General features: G+C 38.5%; 1 protein-coding gene across 7 annotated transcripts in view; it reads left to right on the forward strand.

Moving 5' to 3' along the window:
• Window positions 1-19,316, forward strand: part of MROH2B (maestro heat like repeat family member 2B) — a 67,540-nt gene that overhangs the window by 17,544 nt on the left and 30,680 nt on the right. For 4 of the 7 annotated variants that reach the window (XM_035291623.3, XM_035291625.3, XM_035291624.3 and 1 more), the window contains exons 12-23: window positions 99-221; window positions 1,530-1,643; window positions 3,490-3,646; window positions 3,785-3,825; window positions 4,456-4,597; window positions 4,932-5,036; window positions 5,472-5,515; window positions 7,382-7,489; window positions 10,684-10,800; window positions 13,072-13,179; window positions 13,740-13,892; window positions 19,153-19,179. In XM_035291623.3, coding sequence (XP_035147514.1) covers window positions 99-221; window positions 1,530-1,643; window positions 3,490-3,646; window positions 3,785-3,825; window positions 4,456-4,597; window positions 4,932-5,036; window positions 5,472-5,515; window positions 7,382-7,489; window positions 10,684-10,800; window positions 13,072-13,179; window positions 13,740-13,892; window positions 19,153-19,179 — 1,239 coding nt within the window. The remainder of the gene's footprint in view (window positions 1-98; window positions 222-1,529; window positions 1,644-3,489; window positions 3,647-3,784; window positions 3,826-4,455; window positions 4,598-4,931; window positions 5,037-5,471; window positions 5,516-7,381; window positions 7,490-10,683; window positions 10,801-13,071; window positions 13,180-13,739; window positions 13,893-19,152; window positions 19,180-19,316) is intronic. The other 3 variants (XM_035291627.3, XM_035291628.2, XM_008992125.5) reach the window with 1 other exon arrangement.

The following is a 19,316-nucleotide window of genomic DNA, read 5'->3' on the forward strand; positions in this document are numbered from 1 at the left end:
TCCCACTTAATTATCCTTGAGATTATAAAATAAAAGAAGGCAAATTTTCCTTCTGCAAAACATAGTAAAATGTTACTATTGCATTGTTCTTACTCTAGGTAAGAAATTCTGTTCTTCTCCTCATCCAAAGCATGTGTGAAAAGTCCTATATTGAAGCTCGGGAAGGATGGCCATTGATTGATTATGTCTTCTCCCAATTTGTGACGTCAAGCAGGAATCTGGTATGCAGAGGCTGCAGTTTACTGTAAAAAGTACAGTCCACTCAACTATGTTTCTTTTTTAAATGATTAGGGTCCTTAATCTGTCACAAGAGTACAGTAAAAAAAATGATTTTTTTAAAAATTAAAAATGACTGGAGTTCAATGAAATAACTTATTTTGAGATAATATTTTAGTCTTATCACTTTTATTGATAATTTTTACAGCCTCTAGTTTTCTCAGTTCTTTTTTTTGCTAAAATCACCTCTAACTTATAATAAATACAAGATAGGTTAAATCAGTTTTCCCTAAGTTAACCTCACCATAAAAGGCTTGGGTTGGGGTCGTCTGGAGAGGGGCAGAGACTGAATTGCTTCAGAGAAAGCAAAAGAGATCTCAATACTTGCTGCAACGATGTCTTACTTCATTCAGGCTTCTATAGCAAAATACTGTGGAGCAGTGAAGTAAATTCTATGGCATGCATTTCTAAAATAGCACACGTCTGAAATCATAAATAAATGTATTAGGGTTAGAACCCTAATACATTTTTTTAGGATTTCAGTATGCTTCTAAAATCCTTTAAAAACGCTCACTATATATAAAGGAAAATAATATAAAATGGCGATTTGTAAACAGCAAGTATTCATTTCCCACAGTTCAAGATGTAGGGAAGTCCAAGATTGTCTAGTGAGTGCCTGCTTCCTAACAGATGGTGCCTCCTCACTGTGTCCTCACACGGTAGAAGGGACTAGCTAGCTCTCCAGAGTCTCCTATATAAGGACATGAATTCCAAACATAAGGGCCTGTCTCTTATGACCTAGTTACCTTCCAAGGACCACAGCTCCTAATACCGTCACCTTTGGGGGTTAGGATTTCAACATATGAATTATGGGAAAACACAAACATTCAGACCACAGCAACTGAAGTCCCCTTTCTTTGGATAAATAGGCTGAAAAACATGTGCTTATGATCTCAGTGATTTTAGCAAATTAGTCACAACTGAAATCGCGGTTCGCTCCCCAAAGAAAAACATGCTTTGAAAAATTTGCCCTGAAGAATATCGCAAAGGCCTGGGAAAGGGAGGGGATATCTGCAGTCAAAGGAACCGCATGCTTTTTGTTTCTCTATTTTAGCAAGGGGTATGTTTTCCAACTAATTCCTCCAAAGGGTCCTTTCAAACAGGGATTAGATGTTGAAGGCCCAAGTTCCATGAGCCCCTTAAGTTGAGTGACTACATCCTCTACTCCAGAGTATAAGAACATACCCAAGGAATGTTAGAGGGAACCAACCTTAGGAGTCATTAACAAGTCATCTGTTTGATCTTTCTTAAAGGAGAAAGTAGTGAAAACTAACTTTCCTGAGAATGAAAAGGAAGAGGAATCTGTCCGAGAAACAAGCCTTGAGGTCTTAAAAAACCTGGACCCACTGGTCATTGGAATGCCTCAGGTAAGGGATCTTTTGTCACCACTTATAGTTACTTGGATCACCTTTTTAAAGCCCAGCATGTGTAGGAATAAAGACATGAGTTTGTGCTCCATGTGTCATCAGCTTTCTGATGCTCTGACTAGAGGAAGTGTATTGCAACACTGTGTTGAGCACATAGTGGTTCCTCAAAAACAGATGTTGAATTAACCAACATAAAGAATCTTACATCTAAATAGTTCATGACAATTTATATATATGTGTAATATTAATATATTATTTCTCTTCTTCCTCTAGTACATACAGAAATATTAAGTAATGAGTAGTGGTGTTTTTTGTTTGTTTGTTTTTTGTTTTCGAAATGGAGTCTAGCTCTGTCACCCAGGCTGGAGTGCAGTGGCATAATCTTGGCTCACTACAACCTCCGCCTCCTTGGTTCCAGTGATTCTCCTGCCTCAGTCTCCTGAGTAGCTGGGATTACAGGTGCCCACCACCACCCCCCGCTATTTTTTGAATTTTTAGTAGAGACGGGGTTTCCCTGTGTTGGCCAGGCTGGTCTCGAACTCCTGACCTCATGATCCACCCACCTCAGCCTCCCAAAGTGCTGAGATTACAAGCATGAGCCACCATGCCCAGCCATGAGTAGTGGTTTTAATGCAACCAACGCCAAACTTCCCCTATTCATCTGGGAAAGTGTTAAGAAAGGCCTCACCGTAGACCTGATTCAGTTGAAACTCAAAGGGAAGAACCTTGGAATCTGTAGTGCTCAGAAATACATGGCACAACCAGAAGACAACCAACAGACTATACCATTAAGTGGTAGCTCAGAGGCTTCATCTAGGATGATATGTGGTTCCTGAGTTATCTGGGATATTTGCTTAAAATGCAGATTTTTAGGTCACATACCAGACCTACTGAATCAGCAAAACTGGACATATAGACCAAAAGTCTACAATCAACTAAGTTCCAATATTTCTGATACATGCTAAAGTTGAAGACCTTCTAATATAGAAGTAAATGATGAAGAAATGATCTAGGATCAAACCCTAAAGGGCCTGGAATGCCAAACTTTTACCTTATGGTTGATAAACCAATAAAAATTTTAAGCAAGAGCTAAACATTTAAAATGATAAGTGTAAGGAATCAGTAGATTGACACATTAGTAGATAAAAGCAAAGAGACTATATAGGAGATCAGATGCAACTCATGGAATCTACAGCAATTTCATTACAATAGAAACAAGACATGGAAGGACACGACAAATCTTACAATGAGAAAAGACTGAGTCTGGTAATTAAATATAGATGACAAAGAAGAGAGAAGAGGACAAGTTGACACCAAGGTTTCCGTCAGGACAAGAGAGTTTTCTAAGGGACATAAAACATACTAAAGAAAGCACAATGTTTCAGACTTCCAGAGCAGGCAGGTTAGAGCCTGAAGCACAGAGGGCAGCAGCAGCCCATTCACCATCCTCTCTTAAGCTTCTCAGTTGGGGCAGTCACACTCCAGTTCTGGAGTATTGGGAAATGCTTGGGGGACTTTTTGTTATTGTCATATTGACAAGAGGAATACTGGCACTGGTGAGTGGGTTGCAGGGATGCTAGCCTTCCCCTAGTATCTGGAGCAGCCCCTCACGACAAAGAGTTGTCCTGCCCCATGTTCCAGCAACATCCCCATTGAGAAACACTGACCAACAGCCGCCACAGCTAACACCTGAACATGAATGTGCTGTGCAGAGGCATCATTTAATGATCTCACCTTGACTGGGCCTGAAAAGCTTCTAAATCAGAGAAAAACATGCAGTGAGGACCAGGGAGAAAAATAATAAAAATGGATAAGTAACCCTTGCATCTTGCCCTGTTTTCCACAGGTGCTGTGGCCAAAGATCCTGACTTTTGTGGTACCTGCGGAATTCACAGAAGCTCTGGACCACCTATTTAGTATCATCAGAATTCTAATTATGGCAGAGGAGAGGAAGAAGTACAGTGCCAAGGAGTCCACAGCACTTGTCATCTCTACAGGAGCTGGTCTGTACATTCATAAACTCAGCAAAGCTTTTCTATTATGAGGGATCCATTTCTAGGAAGGCTACAGTGCTTTGATCTTAAAGCTAACCCCAATCTCTAACCCCTACAGTGATGATAAATATTGTTCTCTCTTTCTAGTGAAACTTCCTTCACCACAGCAGCTACTAGCCAGACTTCTGGTGAGTGAGTTACAAAGAACCAAAATAGAACATATTTAAGCTGATAAGGATAATTCAGTTCCAGTAAATGCTAACATAAATTACATAGATACTCCAAACCAAAAGAAACACTAAAAAGGCAAAATAAATTTTTTCTGCTATATTAGTACATTCATGAATATTTATTATTGACACAATTACGTTCTCACTCTGAAATACTTGTTAAACTTTACTTATAATTTTAAAGCAAACATACATTGAATATCATTCATAAGTACCACCAAACAAATTCCACATCTATTGTTTGGATTTCCCATGTCTCTTTTTGGCCCCATATGAATCATTTACTTAAGCACTGTTTTCTGGTACCTTTAATTAATTAATTGATATATCTAAGTGTTCTTTCCATTTGTTTTTGGTTGGTGTGTTCCATGTATTTTTTTACCTTCATCCTCAGGGAAAAAGAAATAGGAGAAGATCTATCTAAGCATTAGCTTCATTCTAGAAACAATAAGAATAGACTGTGATTATTTGTTAAAAGATTATCCAATGCAGCAGTCAAAGGAATTGAAACAATGATAAAAAGGAAAAAATAAGTGGGCTTTTTAAATGCCCCTGAAATTGATGAGCATTTTCTCTTCTCTCCTTCAGGTAATATCTATGCTTGCTGGTTTAGGGGAGTTACGCGGGATTGGTGCTATAGGGCTTTTGAAGATACTGCCTGAGATAATTCATCCAAAATTGGTAGACCTATGGAAAACATGCTTACCTGAGTTTCTGCAGCCTCTGGAAGGTATGAGGGAGTGGGGCCAGGTTTTTTCCCAGGGAGGCAAGAACATGAAGAAATGATGCACCATTTCTCTGTGTAAAGCCGTTATTCCTCATTTTAGGCAATAAAAACAATGAGCTTGATATGGAAGGTAGATAGCTTTGTTTCGCTTCTTGACTCTATATTCTGTTTCTCTGCCAGTATTCATACTACAAGAACACCTAGTGGGTAACATTCTCAGCAGTAATTTTTACTTTTGCTCTGGTCTTTTTCTTATATCTAGAGAAATTTTATTTTAGTATTGTTCTAAAAAGTTATTTTATTTTTTTTTTGAGATAGAGTTTTGCTCTGTTGCCAGGCTCCAGGCTGGAGTGCAGTGGCACGATCTCGGCTCACTGCAACCTCCATCTCCCAGATTCAAGCAATTCTCCTGCCTCAGTCTCCCAAGTAGCTGGGACCACAGGTGCGTGCCACCACGCCCAGCTAATTTTTGTATTTTTTAGTAGAGACAGGGTTTCACCGTGATCTTGATCTCTTGACCTCGTGATCCACCCGCCTCAGCCTCCCAAAGTGCTGGGATTACAGGCGTGAGCCACCGTGCCCGGCCTAACAAGTTATTAATGTGTAATTCATGTTAGAATATCAAAGTATAGTTGTTTCAGTAGTCATTGAAATTAGCAAAAAGCCTAGATGTGTATAATGGATTGAAGACCTCTCTACCTCGCACTTTAAAGTTGCCAATGTAGTAAATTTGATCTCAAATAAGCATTCTGAGCAAAAGAAAGCTTAAAATAGAACTCCAGCCACTGAAGACCTGGCCGGGAAACATTTGAGTCTTGGAGTGTGGTTTTTTGTTTTGTTTTGTTTTTGCAATTAGTATATCAATTTTTGTTTCTAGGAAAGAACATCAGTATTGTTCTATGGGAAACCATGCTGCTTCAGGTAAGGGTTGCTTCTAGAATGGTTGTTATAATGGCATGATGAAATCTGCTAAAGTTACCCATCTTAAATTAAAGGAACTAGATTCCTGATGATAATAAACAACCTTTCCTTTTCTTGGGAAAAGAACTAGAATGTTAGAAGTGATCACTTAAGGATAATGTTCTTTAATCGCCATAATTTGAACAGTCTGAAATCCACTTGATTAAGTTTCAGACGGTTTTGAAGATTTATTCAGCCATATTTTTTCCTGTGTCTTTCTTAAATCTTCTCTAGTTTTCGAATTTTTACTTCTTGCAAATTTATTATTTTACCAGCTACATAATGAAACACAGATTAATGTAATTTCCACTTCTGTGCCCCTAAACACAACTATATTTCCTCTTCTATTTGTGGCTCGGTGTCTTTTTCCTAATGTCTAAAAAACAAAGGGCTGCATTGTATCGCTTTTCCAAAAAAGAATTTTGTGTCTCACCCGTAAACTTCTTGCAGCTTTACAACTAAACAGTGCCACAGGTGATACCAAATTCCAGAAACTGTAAATTGCAGACAGGTGGTGGACATTGGCTTTATAAAGATGTGACTTCAGAAACTTGCAGGAGAAGAGAAGCCCACAGACTTCTAATATAGCCCACAGACTCTTAATATAGAAGGTTTTCAGTTTATAAGGCACCTACCTAGGAATTACCTACGGCCTCTTAGAAGAGACAGTTTTCAATGATGTCTCCACAGCACCTCCTCCACCTCCTATCTCCATCCCTTCCAGATTCAGAATCTCTGGGGGTGGTACCTGAGAACTAGCATGTTTTAAATGTTCCCATCAGTGATTCTTATCCAATATGAGATTTGAAACTGACTGCTCTGCTATCCTGGTCTTCAATTCTAGGATCCACCTCTCCTCCTTATATTTATGGTTCTTTTATGTTCCCTTCCCTCTCTCAAAATTCCTACCAGATTTCCTTTCACTATCATTTTAAAATAACTGTTTTTACTAGGAAGAAAAATATTTTTTTTCTAGTGGGAAGCCTTGACAACAGTTCCTTTTTCTCTTCCAATTCTGAATATATTTCTGGTCTTTTCCCAAAACTGTCTGCACATGTCTTCTTCTCTTAAATTTCCAAAACTGTTTAATTTCTTTAAAGAACCCATGAATGAGCTCCTATTAAGAACATGTATACAATTCTTTTCATTGGTTTTGCTTTGCATTGTGTCCTCTTCTAAGCTTAAAGTTGAAAATATATAGGAGAAACAATACATATATTGCAATGTGTTTGTCAAAAAGAAAAAGAACACCTTTCTATGTATTGTTCAATGAAGAATGATATGAGTTCAAATAATTGATTGTGACCCTGTCTCAGAGGTATTGAAAAAACCAGGAATCTTTAGTTATTCCAGTTGAAGTTTGCAGAAATATACCTGTTTATCGAAATGAGCCTGTTCTTTAAGACATTTAATTCTTTATTCCAAAAATCTCCATCCTGTTTGGGGTTTTTTTAAAGTATGTATTAAGTTAAATTAATATCAACAAATGGAGTTTTTCCAAATCTATCAAAACTAGAAAAATGCCAACTTTGAGTTTCAGATTGGATTAGTTTCTATTTTACGTCTTTTAGCAACATTTATTCAAAGGAAGAAAAGGAAGTCGCTTTTCCACATTCTGTGTATCTTATACTTAGTGCAAATTCACAACATATCAGAAAATGTTCTTTAGAATAAACTAAGAGGAAAAGTTTCAAAGGAATCAGTTATTTTATGGGAAAAGAAATAATACTACTTAAAATATATTTAAACTTTTAAAAGATAATAAAAAAATACCAAGAAAGCACATGAAACCATCATATTCATACCTAACTTCCACTTCTACAACAGTTGCTCAAAGAATCCTTATGGAAGATCAACGACACGGCCTGGACTGTTCAGCTGAGTCGGGATTTCAAACAGCAAATGGGCAGTTACAGCAACACCTCCATTGAGAAGGTTAGTTTTTCAGCAAAGGTGGAATCCTTAGCTTTTACCTATGATCCAAAATGGCTGCTCTAGCTCCATCTTCTCTGTACTACAATCAGAGGGAGGGAGGAACATTTAGAAAAAAGAGTTCCTTCTTTTTAAGGCCACTTGCTGAAAGGTGAATACTACCTTCTCTCCACCTCACATTCAGCCCAAACTTACTCATATGACCACACTACCTGCAAGCAAGACTGAGAGGTAGATAAGACAGAGATGCGCCTGACTAAAACTCAGAGGTTCTTTCTAGAGGAGGAAGGCTAATAGTAGTCTTCACCAAAGCAGTGGTTTAATGTCAGCTTATATCTTGTCTTCCATTTTGCCAGTCTTGTGAGGCAGGCTATCAAAAAGAATCTAGTACAATTTAACAAAAGCTTATAGCTAAAAGAGCACTCAAAAGCCAGTGGCCGAAGAAATAGGTTTTAATTTCCAGTGACAAAGAGATATGGCCAGGGAGAACAATGATTAAAGGACCCACAGTCATGTATCAGTTAACAGGACAAGTCAGAGCAATAAAGTATTTTTCAAACATTATCCCTTTACATGTATTTAAAGTCAGTTGTATCCCTCTGTCTCTAAATGGCCCCTACCTAACTTTCCATCTTGTAGCCATCCATTCCAAATGGGGTTTGGAACCACTTTCTCCTACTTACTACTGATGGGGCCTTAGGTAAATTATTTTATCTCTGTGGATCTTCACCATAATCATCAATAAACTAGAAACAATACCCACCTCTGAGGGTTGTAGTATTCTGAGGGTTCAATGAGTTAAAGTATATACAAGTCCCTGGTGAAGGGCTTGACACAGAGCATGTACTCCATATAAAAGCTTTGATCATGGTCTTTATTATATTAATATTCAAAAGTTCATTTTCCTGGAAAAGTATTTAAGTTTCTCAGTTCCAGTACTAAGTATTTCTTTCCACAAATTATTCTTTATCAATATTCAACTCCCATATGTAATTTTCAAAATTTTCCTCATCAATGGACTCTCTAATTTTGTCCAGAGTACTGATTCTCCAAGGTCTGACAACCTGCCAGCACACATTAGGGAGATTTGGCGAATAATGCCCTATCTTCTTATAAGACTAGCTCTGTGCACGTCATGCCATTTATTCAACAACTTTCAGACCTATAAGATTACTCCAGAATAATGGTTGTATGTAGGCAGAGCAATTTAAGCATTAGCTGTCTAGATGCTCTCAAGCCTTACGCTGAACAAGAGTAAAATAAGAATGTACTAATCAGCTTCTGCTGCATAACAAACTACCCCTAGTGGCTTAAAATAACCGCCACCTATTTCGCTCACAACTTTGTACTTTGACACTTTGGGTCAGGCTCAGGTGGGTAGTCATCTAATCTCAACTAGGCTCATAAGATATACTTGAGGTTGGCTGGTAAATGATGCATCTTAACTAGTACAGCTGATTTTCATTCCTGTTGATCTTTCATCCTCTAGCTAGCTAGCCCAAGCTAACTCTCAGGGTGATAATAGCAGCAAAGTATGCAAAGACTTTTGAGGTATAGGCTCAGAACTGAACCATTATCATTTTTGCCACTTCCTATTGGCCAAAAGCAAGTCAAAAAAGCCAGCCAGATTCAAATAAATGGGAAAATAGACTCCTTTTTTGATTGAAGGAGATGCAACACCGCATCATGAGACATGGACAGAGGTAGGATAGAAAGTTGTTATTTTTGTATTCTACCACATTTTCTTCCAATGCTAGGCTTCTGATTTCTTGGATTCCATGTGAGGCCTCAAAGCAGTAATGTACTATGCACTGGACCAAAATCCACAGAGAAGCAATGGGTCAGCAGGACGGGGAGGCACTAAAACTAACATTTTACACCTAAGTTGAACTTTTTCTTTCCTTTATGACATCAATTTTTTCCTGCAGCACGAGACGTTCTCAGATGCTTTCCAGTCCTTCACCCAAGGTGGGCTGAAATAGACTCTAGCAACTTTGTCCCTAATACATTTTTACTTATGTGTTGTACACAGTTTTCTCCACTGTAATTTCCTTATTATAGGGTCTTGTGCCTAAATAAGCGAAAGTGGGGTGGATGCTACCTGGTCAGATTCTCACTCTGATTGAGGCTGCTGTCACTCTGGGAGTTGAGAGAACAGCAACTGCTCCACCTCTTTTTAACCACCTTACACCCCCCTCTCATTTTAAGCCTGACTGATCTGCACATTTCTCCTGAATGCACTAATTACATTGTCTGTTTCCATTAGACTTTCCTTTCCTCCTGCTCCACAGATTCTCCTGTGGTCAATAATGACCACTTATTAGGAACAGTTCTGCCAGCTGTGCAGTCCTTGAAGCGGACCACCAACTAGCCAGTTTTGTCTCTTGTGTGTGACAATATGGAGGTTCTAAATAAAGAAATGCCAATCTGATACTATATAGCTAGGAATGATTTGAACCTTGTAAAACACATTAAAGCCATCTTCAAAATAACCAGTTGGGTGCAGTGGCTTGTGCCTGTAATACTAGCATTTGGGGAGGCTGAAGCGGGCAGATCATTTGAGGCCAGGAGTTTGAGATCAGCCTGGCCAACATGGTGAAACCTCATCTCTACTAAAAATACAAAAATTAGCTGGGCATGGTGGCTTACACCTGTAATTCCAGCTACTCAGGAGGCTGAGCCATGAGAATTGCTTGAACCCAGGAAGCAGAGGTTGCAGTAAGCCAACTGCACTCCAGCCTGGGCAAACAGGGCAAGACTCCATCTAAAAACAGCAAAAACAACAATGAAAAAACGCTCCTCTTTTCATTGAGCATGTTTATTAAATGAGCATTTATTCAGCACAGTTAACAACCAGGAACTATACAGTGGAAATAATGAATAAGACCCTCTGCTACAATGAACCCCAATCCTGAGCATGGAGACAAGCAAGAAAATAAAAAATTACATAGTGAGTAAAAAATATTTTAGTGGCAGGACACAAGGTAGAGAGGAGTACGGGAGAGCACAGATGGAGGGCAGAGTGGGGGAGGGGAAGGAAACACTCAAGAAGAGAGAATACTTGAGATACATGGTTTTGAACGTTGTTAAGTCATCCCAATTTTTTTCCTTCAGATGATTATTTTAACTCTTTCCACTTTCATCAGAGTCTTGCTTTCCAACCTTTAAAATCCTGTTGCTTGTCTTTTGTTTTCCAGAAATTCCTTTGGAAAGCCTTGGGAACCACCTTAGCATGCTGCCAAGATTCAGACTTTGTAAACTCACAGATTAAGGAGTTTCTGACTGCTCCCAACCAGCTAGGGGATCAAAGACAGGTGGGATCCCTTGCTCTCAATTTCCTCTTAGGATGATAACAACTAATCCTACCCTCAAAACCTCTGACTGCTTTTATAATAATGTTCTATTTAACCAGAATTATCAATTAATACACTCAGAATAGCCCAACAGAAATTTTCAGAAAAGTGGGACTTTTATGTTTAAAAATCAATACTTCATTTTTAACCAAGTTTGTAAAAATATTGAAAATGAATTTCAATAATTCTTACCTAACCAGAGTATCTTTGATATATTCTGAGCTTGGCTTGACTTAGAGCATGATTATGAGCATCAAAATGATTGAATTTACAAGCCAAAAGTTGCCTATCGACTAATCTAGAGAGAATGTAAGGACAACCCGAAGTGCTTCTGCAAAGCTCTGCCTACTTCCTATCATAGCCTGTGGCTACACAGCATACATAAATGTGGAGGAAGAAGAAGACTTGCATTTTGTTGTTGTTGTTCCTGTTAAGACAGAATCATTTTTCCTTTTCTTTTTTTTTTTTTTTTTTTTTGTTTGAGAGTGTGCCTCGCTCTGTCAACCAGGCTGGAGTGCAGTAGTACCATCTTGGCTCACTGCAATCTCCGCCTCCTGGGTTCAAGCAATTCTCCTGCCTCAGCCTCCCAAATAGCTGGGACTACAGGTGTCTGCCACTGCGCCTGGCTAATTTTGTATTTTTAGTTAGAGATGGATTTTCAGTATGTTGGTCAAGCTGGTCTCAAACTCCTGACCTCAGGTGATCCACCTACCTTGGCCTCCCAAAGCGCTAAGATTATAAGAATGAGCCACCGCAGCTGGCTGAAGATGTGTATTTTTAAAATAAACCAACAAAAAATACTTCCCAGGTTAATAAAGACCACCAGTATAAAAAAAAAAAGTACAGTGTGTTATACATTCTCCACAGAAATTCTGAGATATTTAGGGTCCTTTCTCCCACAGTAAATGGCTAGAAACCACTAAACTTTACTGAACTTTTGAAACTTATATTACTATCATTTCCTTTTCTCTTGTCAGATATTATTATTGCTTGCTGTTGTCACCATCTCCAATATCATTTTTTCCATCTTAGCTCTGGTATAGGTTAGGAAACAAAGTAAGTTGATTTTAGATATAAGCGTATAATAAGACTTTTATTTAAGGTTTGAGGGTTTCACAAACTTTAAAAAATAAATCATGATGTCCAATTGAGCTTCTCAAATACCTTTTTTTCTTAACTTTTAAGTCCCTGAATATGTCTTAAACACTCAAGTCACTTAGTAAATGACCTCTGGATAAATAAAATGCTAACACATGACTTTCATATCCCACTGAGCCTACTTGGTTTTCAATCTCCTAAGCAAAATGTTTTCCATCATGTGATGCTAGAGCTCCAATTCTAGCTTCATACTAGAACAGTTATTATCCAGGCTCTACAAGATTGGTCTGGTCTATGGGTTTTCGTGATGGTTCTAGCAGAGTTATGCAACTGAATGACATGTAACAGGATTCAGGAACAAACTGCCATGAAAGAACAGTGGTGAAATCAGCTTTGGACAAGAGAGGTGGGGACAGAGGGAATATATAACGTCAGAGTACGAAACAAGAGCTTCCAGATTTCAGAAACTTAACCACTGAAGTTACAGTAAAGTTTCAGGAACAGAATGATCCTTTAAAACCATCAGTCAATTCAAGCTGAAAATAACCTCCTTTAGCTTCCCAGCAATCCTACATTACAAATCCAAAATCTTGGGGATGGCCTAAAAGGCCCTACTATGATAAACTCCCCACCTCCTTTCTCACTCATTTTGCACTGCTCTCCTCCCTGACTATTCACTCAGCCTTCTCAGTGGCCTTCAGGAGCTTTGCACCTACCTTCTTTCTGATTAAAAGTCTACTTTCCCGACAGTCTAACGGTTCATTACCTCACTCATTTCAGGGCTCTGCTCAGTGTCACCTTGTCTATGAGACCATCTCTGACTATCTTGTTTAAAAAATGCAAACTTCCCCCACTATTGCTGCTTTACTTATCTTTATAGCACTTATCACCATCTGGCACACTATATATTTACCTGTTTACTGAATTGATGTGTTTACTTATTTCACTTTGCCGTTGCTTCCCTGTCAGTTCTCCTGGTTGTATACTTCACAAACACAAGGACTTTAGTATGTTTTGCAAACTACTGTATCCCCAGCACCTAAAAGGGTACCTGGTGCATAATAGGTACTTGGTAAATATTTGTTGAATAAATAAATGGTTAAACTCAAAATGTCATACCTTTTCTTATTTTAGGGAATAACATCTATTTTAGGATACTGTGCTGAGACCCATTTGGATATTGTTTTAAAAGTTCTTAAAACATTCCAAAATCAGGAAAACTTTTTCATGAATCGATATAAGGTAAGAAGAATCATCTTTTTTAAAGTTCCCAGTATTGCAAGTCCAGAAAACACTGATTTTTTCAGTGAATATCCTTTCTCTATATTATACTTACTCCTGTCCCCAGGTTCTTATTCCAGGTCAGAACTGTCCAAGCCCAGGCTTTATAGGATGATCAGCTATGTGAAAAGTCTACTTTATTTTCTCTGACCCTAAAACTGATCTGGAAGATCCTAAATGCGCTCTCCATGTGCCTAGGTTTGTCAGGCTACCAACTTCTCAGCCCTTGTGAATGGCTCCTCTCATGTGTACTCTGCTTCCCCTGCAGGAAAGCGGTTTAATAAATAATTAACAAAAGCCTCTCCTAGTTCTCTCTCTGAAGGTCTGATAGTCCCACAGTACTATCCTGGCTGTTTACATTTAGACAGGCAAGAGTGTATTCATTTTAGATTTATTTGAACCATCTCAGTCTGGTTTCTTATCCCCTGTAGTGGGTGGTCCATGGGATTAGGGAAAAAACCATGAGAGAAAATAAAACTCCTTCAGTCACATTTTTCATATCTCCCTTTCCTGGTCTTCAGAGCCTTTTTTCTGGGAAAAAGAGCCTGACCAAGACAGATGTCATGGTCATCTACGGAGCTGTGGCTCTCCATGCTCCCAAGAAGCAACTTCTCACCAGACTTAATCAAGACATCGTATCCCAAGTCCTGTGTCTTTATGGCCAGTGTTCTCAGGTAACACCCATTGTAAGGCTGCCTCCATTTCTAGGCTGGGGTTCCTAAAACTCACAGGGGTTCAGGCCCTGAGAAGCTTTTTTTCTTCCCAGTCTTGGGTATGTATTTATCAGCAATGTGAAAACAGACTAACATAGTAAACGTATCATGGTTTACTTTGCAACCATAAAAAAGAATAAAATCCCAGTGTTGGGTGTGTTTTCAGCAGCAGCATGAAAACAGAATACGGTAAATGTATCATGGATTGCTATGTAGCAGCATGGATGTCTGCATCCTTCAGGCTCAGAGGATACAGTCCAAAAGAAAGATAGATGTATGATTGGTATGTCTGGGGAATGAGAACACACGGGAACAGAAAAATCAATTATAAAATAGGCTCAGGTAATCTGTGTTCTTTCCTAAGCCCCTGAGCAGTTCATGTCCTCCCACTGCTGTGATGAAGTGATTGTCCTAGGTCCATCATATCCATAGTGATCTCACCCTGGTTTGAATGTAGAACAGTTGCTCCTGTACTATTGGGCACCTGGCTTATTACTTCTCTGTAGTAGTGTCAGAAGTGTTACCCAATGGTAGTTGTTTAACTTTTTATATGATAAGACTTACAAACTACCTTGAACAGTATCTCACAAATAGTAAGTGCCATATACATGCTTTTAAGTTAATAAAATATATCCTTCGTCAAGCTATTCAGTTCACCTGTGTTGCACCGTTTTCCCCTTCACATTCGTCACAGCCACCCTGACCCTCCTTGATGCTTCTCAAACATACCAAAAACATTCTACCTTCAGAGCCACCAGAATGGAATTCATCTGATCATTCTGTCTTCCATAGCGCTTTATTTGTATCTTTAATAAGTTGCTTTATGCATATTATGAATTCATCCATTTTGCTGATAAATACCAGGCTAGCCACCTAAGAATCACATAAGAATCAAGTTTAAAATATAGCTTCCTAGGGTTGTTTTCTAGAGAAGTTAGTTCAGTAGGTCTTGGGAAAACTCTGGTAATATGTATGCTTAAAAGGCTCATGAATTATTCTTATTTATAGATGGATGTGGGAGGCTTTCATTGATTACGTGCACATCTGCTTCTCCTGTTGGATTGTCAGCACCTTGATGTTAGGGACTCCTTTAGCTTCTCTTCTGTGCTTCCACAAACCACATGCTGATGCATAAGTGCTCTTCACATTTATTCATATGTATATGTGATGAGAATAGACTCATAAGGACTCACGAAATTATAGTCATCAGTATCTGCTAGTGGAAGAGTGTAGGGCAGTGATTCTCACACCTTAGTTACATAAGAATTGCCTGAGAGCCCGTTAAAAATAGAGATGCCTAATGAATCACAGTCTTCAGAGATGAATCACCAAATTTGTATTTTCAGCATGTTCTTCAGGAGCTGATTCTGATGCACTCAAAATCTGATAAGCAATGATTAGAAATAGAAAACATAATAAAAGATGTTTTATATTACATTAATTTATAGTCTATCACTGAGGAAAATACAAGAGGGAGAGGCCAAGCATGGTGGCTCATGTCTATAATCTCACCATTTTGAGAGTCCAAGGTAGTAAGATCTCTTGAGGCCAGGAGTTGGAAACCAGCCAGGCAACATAGTGAGACCTCATCTCTACAAGAAATTATTTTTTTAAACCTGTAATCTCAGCACTTTGTGAGGCCAAAGTGGGAGGACCACTTGAAGCCAGGGATCTGAAACCAGCCTGGGCAAAGTATCAAGACCTCATCTATAAATATATATATAAAATAACTGACCAGGTTGGATATTACATACCAGTAGTCTCAGTGAACTCTAGCCTGGGTGACAGAGAAAGACCTTGTCTCTAAGAATAAATAGAAGAGGAAGAAAAATAAGGATGACTAAGATAACAATTACACTTTCAGGGTACAGTCAGTTTTGCCATAACGCAACATATGCACATGATAATATAGGCAAAACCTAAGGAGAAAATGAGGTTGAGATACGACACTCAAAAAAACATCACTTTTTTTTGTTTAGAAGCCCCTCCTGGACAGATTTTTTTTCATAGCTCTGAGCAAATTTATTTCCCTTAGAAATTATTTTCAACTTTTAGATATAGGAGGTCCACAGCAGGTTTGTTGCATGGGCATATTGCACCCAGGTGGTGAGCATAGTACTCAGCAGTTAGTTTTTTGACCCTTGTCTGCCTCTAATAGTCCACAGTGTCTTGTTTCCATGTTTATTTAGCTCACACTTATTTGGTTTTCTGCTCCTGAATTAATTATCTTAGTATTATGGCCTCCAGCTCCATCCATGTTTCTACAAAAGACATGATTTTATTATTTTTTATGGTTGCATAGTAATCCATGTTATATTTACCGCATAAGTCCATTTTCAATCTGCTGACAAAGCCATACCCAAGAATGGAAAGAAAAAAGGGTTTAATGAACTTACGGTTCCACGTGGCTGGGGACACCTCACAATCACGGCAGAAGGTAAAAGATGTCTCACATGGCAGCAGACAAGAGCTTGTTCAGGGAAACTCTCCCTTATATAATCATCAGATCTTGTGAGACGTATTCACTATCATGAGAACAGCACAGGAAAGACCTGCTGCCATGGTTCAGTTACCTCCCACTGAGTCCCTCCCACAACATGTGGGAATTCAAGATGAGACTTGGATGGGAACACAGCCCAACCATATCTATATATATCTATATATAAATGTGGGATATATGTATACATATTTTTCCACATTTTTATCCAGTCCTCCATGGTTGATTCCATGTCTTTGCTATTGTGAATAATGCGGCAATGAACATGTGAGTGCATGTGTCTTTTTGGCAAAATAAACCCTTTTTTTCTTTTCAAGATGGAGTCTTGCTCTGTCACCCAGGCTGGAGTGCAGTGGTGCAATCTCAGCTCACTACAATCTTCACCTCCCAGGTTTAAGCAATTCTCCTGCCTCAGCCTCCAGAGCATCTGGGATTACAGGTGCCCACCACCACACCTAGCTAATATTTGTGTTTTTAATAGAGACAGGTTTCACCATGTTGGCCAGGCTGGTCTCAAACTCCTGACCTTGTGATCCACCCACCTTGGCCTCCCAAAGTGGTGAGATTACAGACATGAGCCACCACGCCCAGCCCCATATTTTTTTTTTTTTTTTGGTATAGTCCCAGTAATGGAATTGCTTGATGGAATGGTAGCTCTGCTTTTAGTTCTTTAAGAAATCTCCTATCTGCTTTCCACAGTGCCTGAACTAATTTATATTCCCACCAACCATGTGTAAACATTCCCTTTTCTCCCCAGCCTCACCAGCATCTGTTGTTTTTTTGACTTTTTAATAATTGCCATTTTGACCCGTGTAAGACAGTATTTCATTGTGGTTTTGATTTGCATTTTTTTGATGGTTAGTGATAATGTGCATTTTTTCATGTTTGTTGGACACTTATATGTCCTCTTTTGAGAAGTGTCTGTTCATGTCCTTTGCTACTTTTTAATGGGGTTGTTTGTTCTTTGTTTGTTGATTTGTTAAAGTTCCTTATAGATTCGGATGTTAGAGCTTTGTCGGATGCATAGTTTGAGGATATTTTATCCCATTCTATAGATTGTCTGTTTACTCTGTTGATACTTCCTTTTGCTGTGCAGAAGCTCTTTAGGTCCTACTTGTCAATTAAATCTTTAATCTATCTTGGGTTAATTTTGATATATAGTAAAAGGTAAGGATCTAGTTTCATTCCTCTGCATATAGCTAGCCAGTTATCCCAGCAACATTTATTGAATAGGGAGTTCTTTTCCTATTGCTTTTTTTTTTTTGTCAGCCTTGTCAAAGATCATATGGTGTATGGCTTTATTTCTGCGTTTTCTATTCTGTTCTATTGATTTATGTATCTGTTTTTGTGCCAGTACCATGCTGTTTTGATTACTATATCCTTATAGTGTAGTTTGAAGTCAGGTAGTATGATACTTCCATCTTAGTATTACTTTGGCTAGTCAGGCTTTTTTCTGGTTTGAATATAAATTTTGTAATAGTTTTTTTTCTACTTCTGTGAAGAATGACATTGGTAATTTGATAGGAATACCATTGAATCTGTAAATTGCTTTGGGCAGTGTGATCATTTTAACAATATTGATTCTTCCTATCCATGAGCATGGAATGTTTTTCCGTCTATTTATACCATCTCTGATTTCTTTTAGCAGTGTTTTGTAGTTCTCCTCGTAAAGGTCTTTCATGGCCTTGGTAAACTGTATTCCTATGCATTTTATTTTCTTTGTGACTATTATAAATGGGATTATGTTTTTGATTTGACTCTCAGCCTGGACATTATTGGTGTATGAAAATGATGAAACTGCTACTGACTTTGTATCCTGAAACCTTATGAAATCATTAATTAGTTCCAGCAGCCTCTTTGTGGAGTCCTTAGGGTTTTCTGTGTATGAAATCATTTTGTCAATGAATATGAATCTTTAAAAAAAAATTTAATACAGAAATGCTACCCAGAAACTGGCATTTTACCTTGAAACCCTGAAGTCAGTTGTGAAAGTTGGGACTTCTTAAGAAATGGTAAAAGGAAGGAGGCTTATCTGAAATCTGATGGACAGTTGTAACACCAGATTTAGATGGGAAAGGCTCATAACACACAGTAAACTGAGGTAACTTGTAGATTCATGGGATGTGTGCATGTGTGTACTTTGAGTATTCCTACGTGACTCAGTTCAACTGCGCACCTTTCCTCTCACAGAGGAAACTGCACACAAGCAAATGTGAATGCAACACGTGAATACATGCTAAAAGTATTCTCTGATACAGTATGTCAATCTCTTTGGAACAAATCTGCATTTTCAGCACAAATGTTATAGCAGAACTCACTGTGCTCACAGTTCCAGAGTAAGCTGTCCTTTGACTTTTCCTTTTACAATTTTTCACTTCTCATTTCCCTAAGAGCCTTTACCCTTTTTCCTTACCAAAGTCTATTGAGCCTTTTTAAACAGATTGTGAAGCCTGAACACCCAAGACTCGAAGTCTCTATCCTGTTTTCTGTAGCTTATTCATGACTTACCTGGGGGAAAGCCTCTGCTAATGTACAAGATCTCACTTTAAAAATGGAAGACATGAAAGTCCCCCCTCTCCTTGGCAAGACACCCCTTGGCAAAGCTCCACCTCCTGCTTTACCATTGTCCTTCAGGCTGGTGGATGGGTCCTTTTGTTGGGTTGGGTGTATGTGTGACTGCTACTTATTTGAGTATCTAATTTTGCCTTTGATTTTTTCTTTTAGGTTCTGGGCATGTCTGTGATGAACAAGGTATGAGACAGAGAGAGTTCCCCTGAAGTATGCCAAGCAAAGATTTGATTTCAGTGGAAAGGCTTACAATATGTAACTATCTAGTTCTGAAATCAGAATCTATGATTCTAATCCAGGGCAGAACAAGGAACTATATT

This window comes from Callithrix jacchus, chromosome 2, assembly GCF_049354715.1.
Source record: "Callithrix jacchus isolate 240 chromosome 2, calJac240_pri, whole genome shotgun sequence".
In the NCBI taxonomy this organism is placed as follows: domain Eukaryota; kingdom Metazoa; phylum Chordata; class Mammalia; order Primates; family Cebidae; genus Callithrix; species Callithrix jacchus.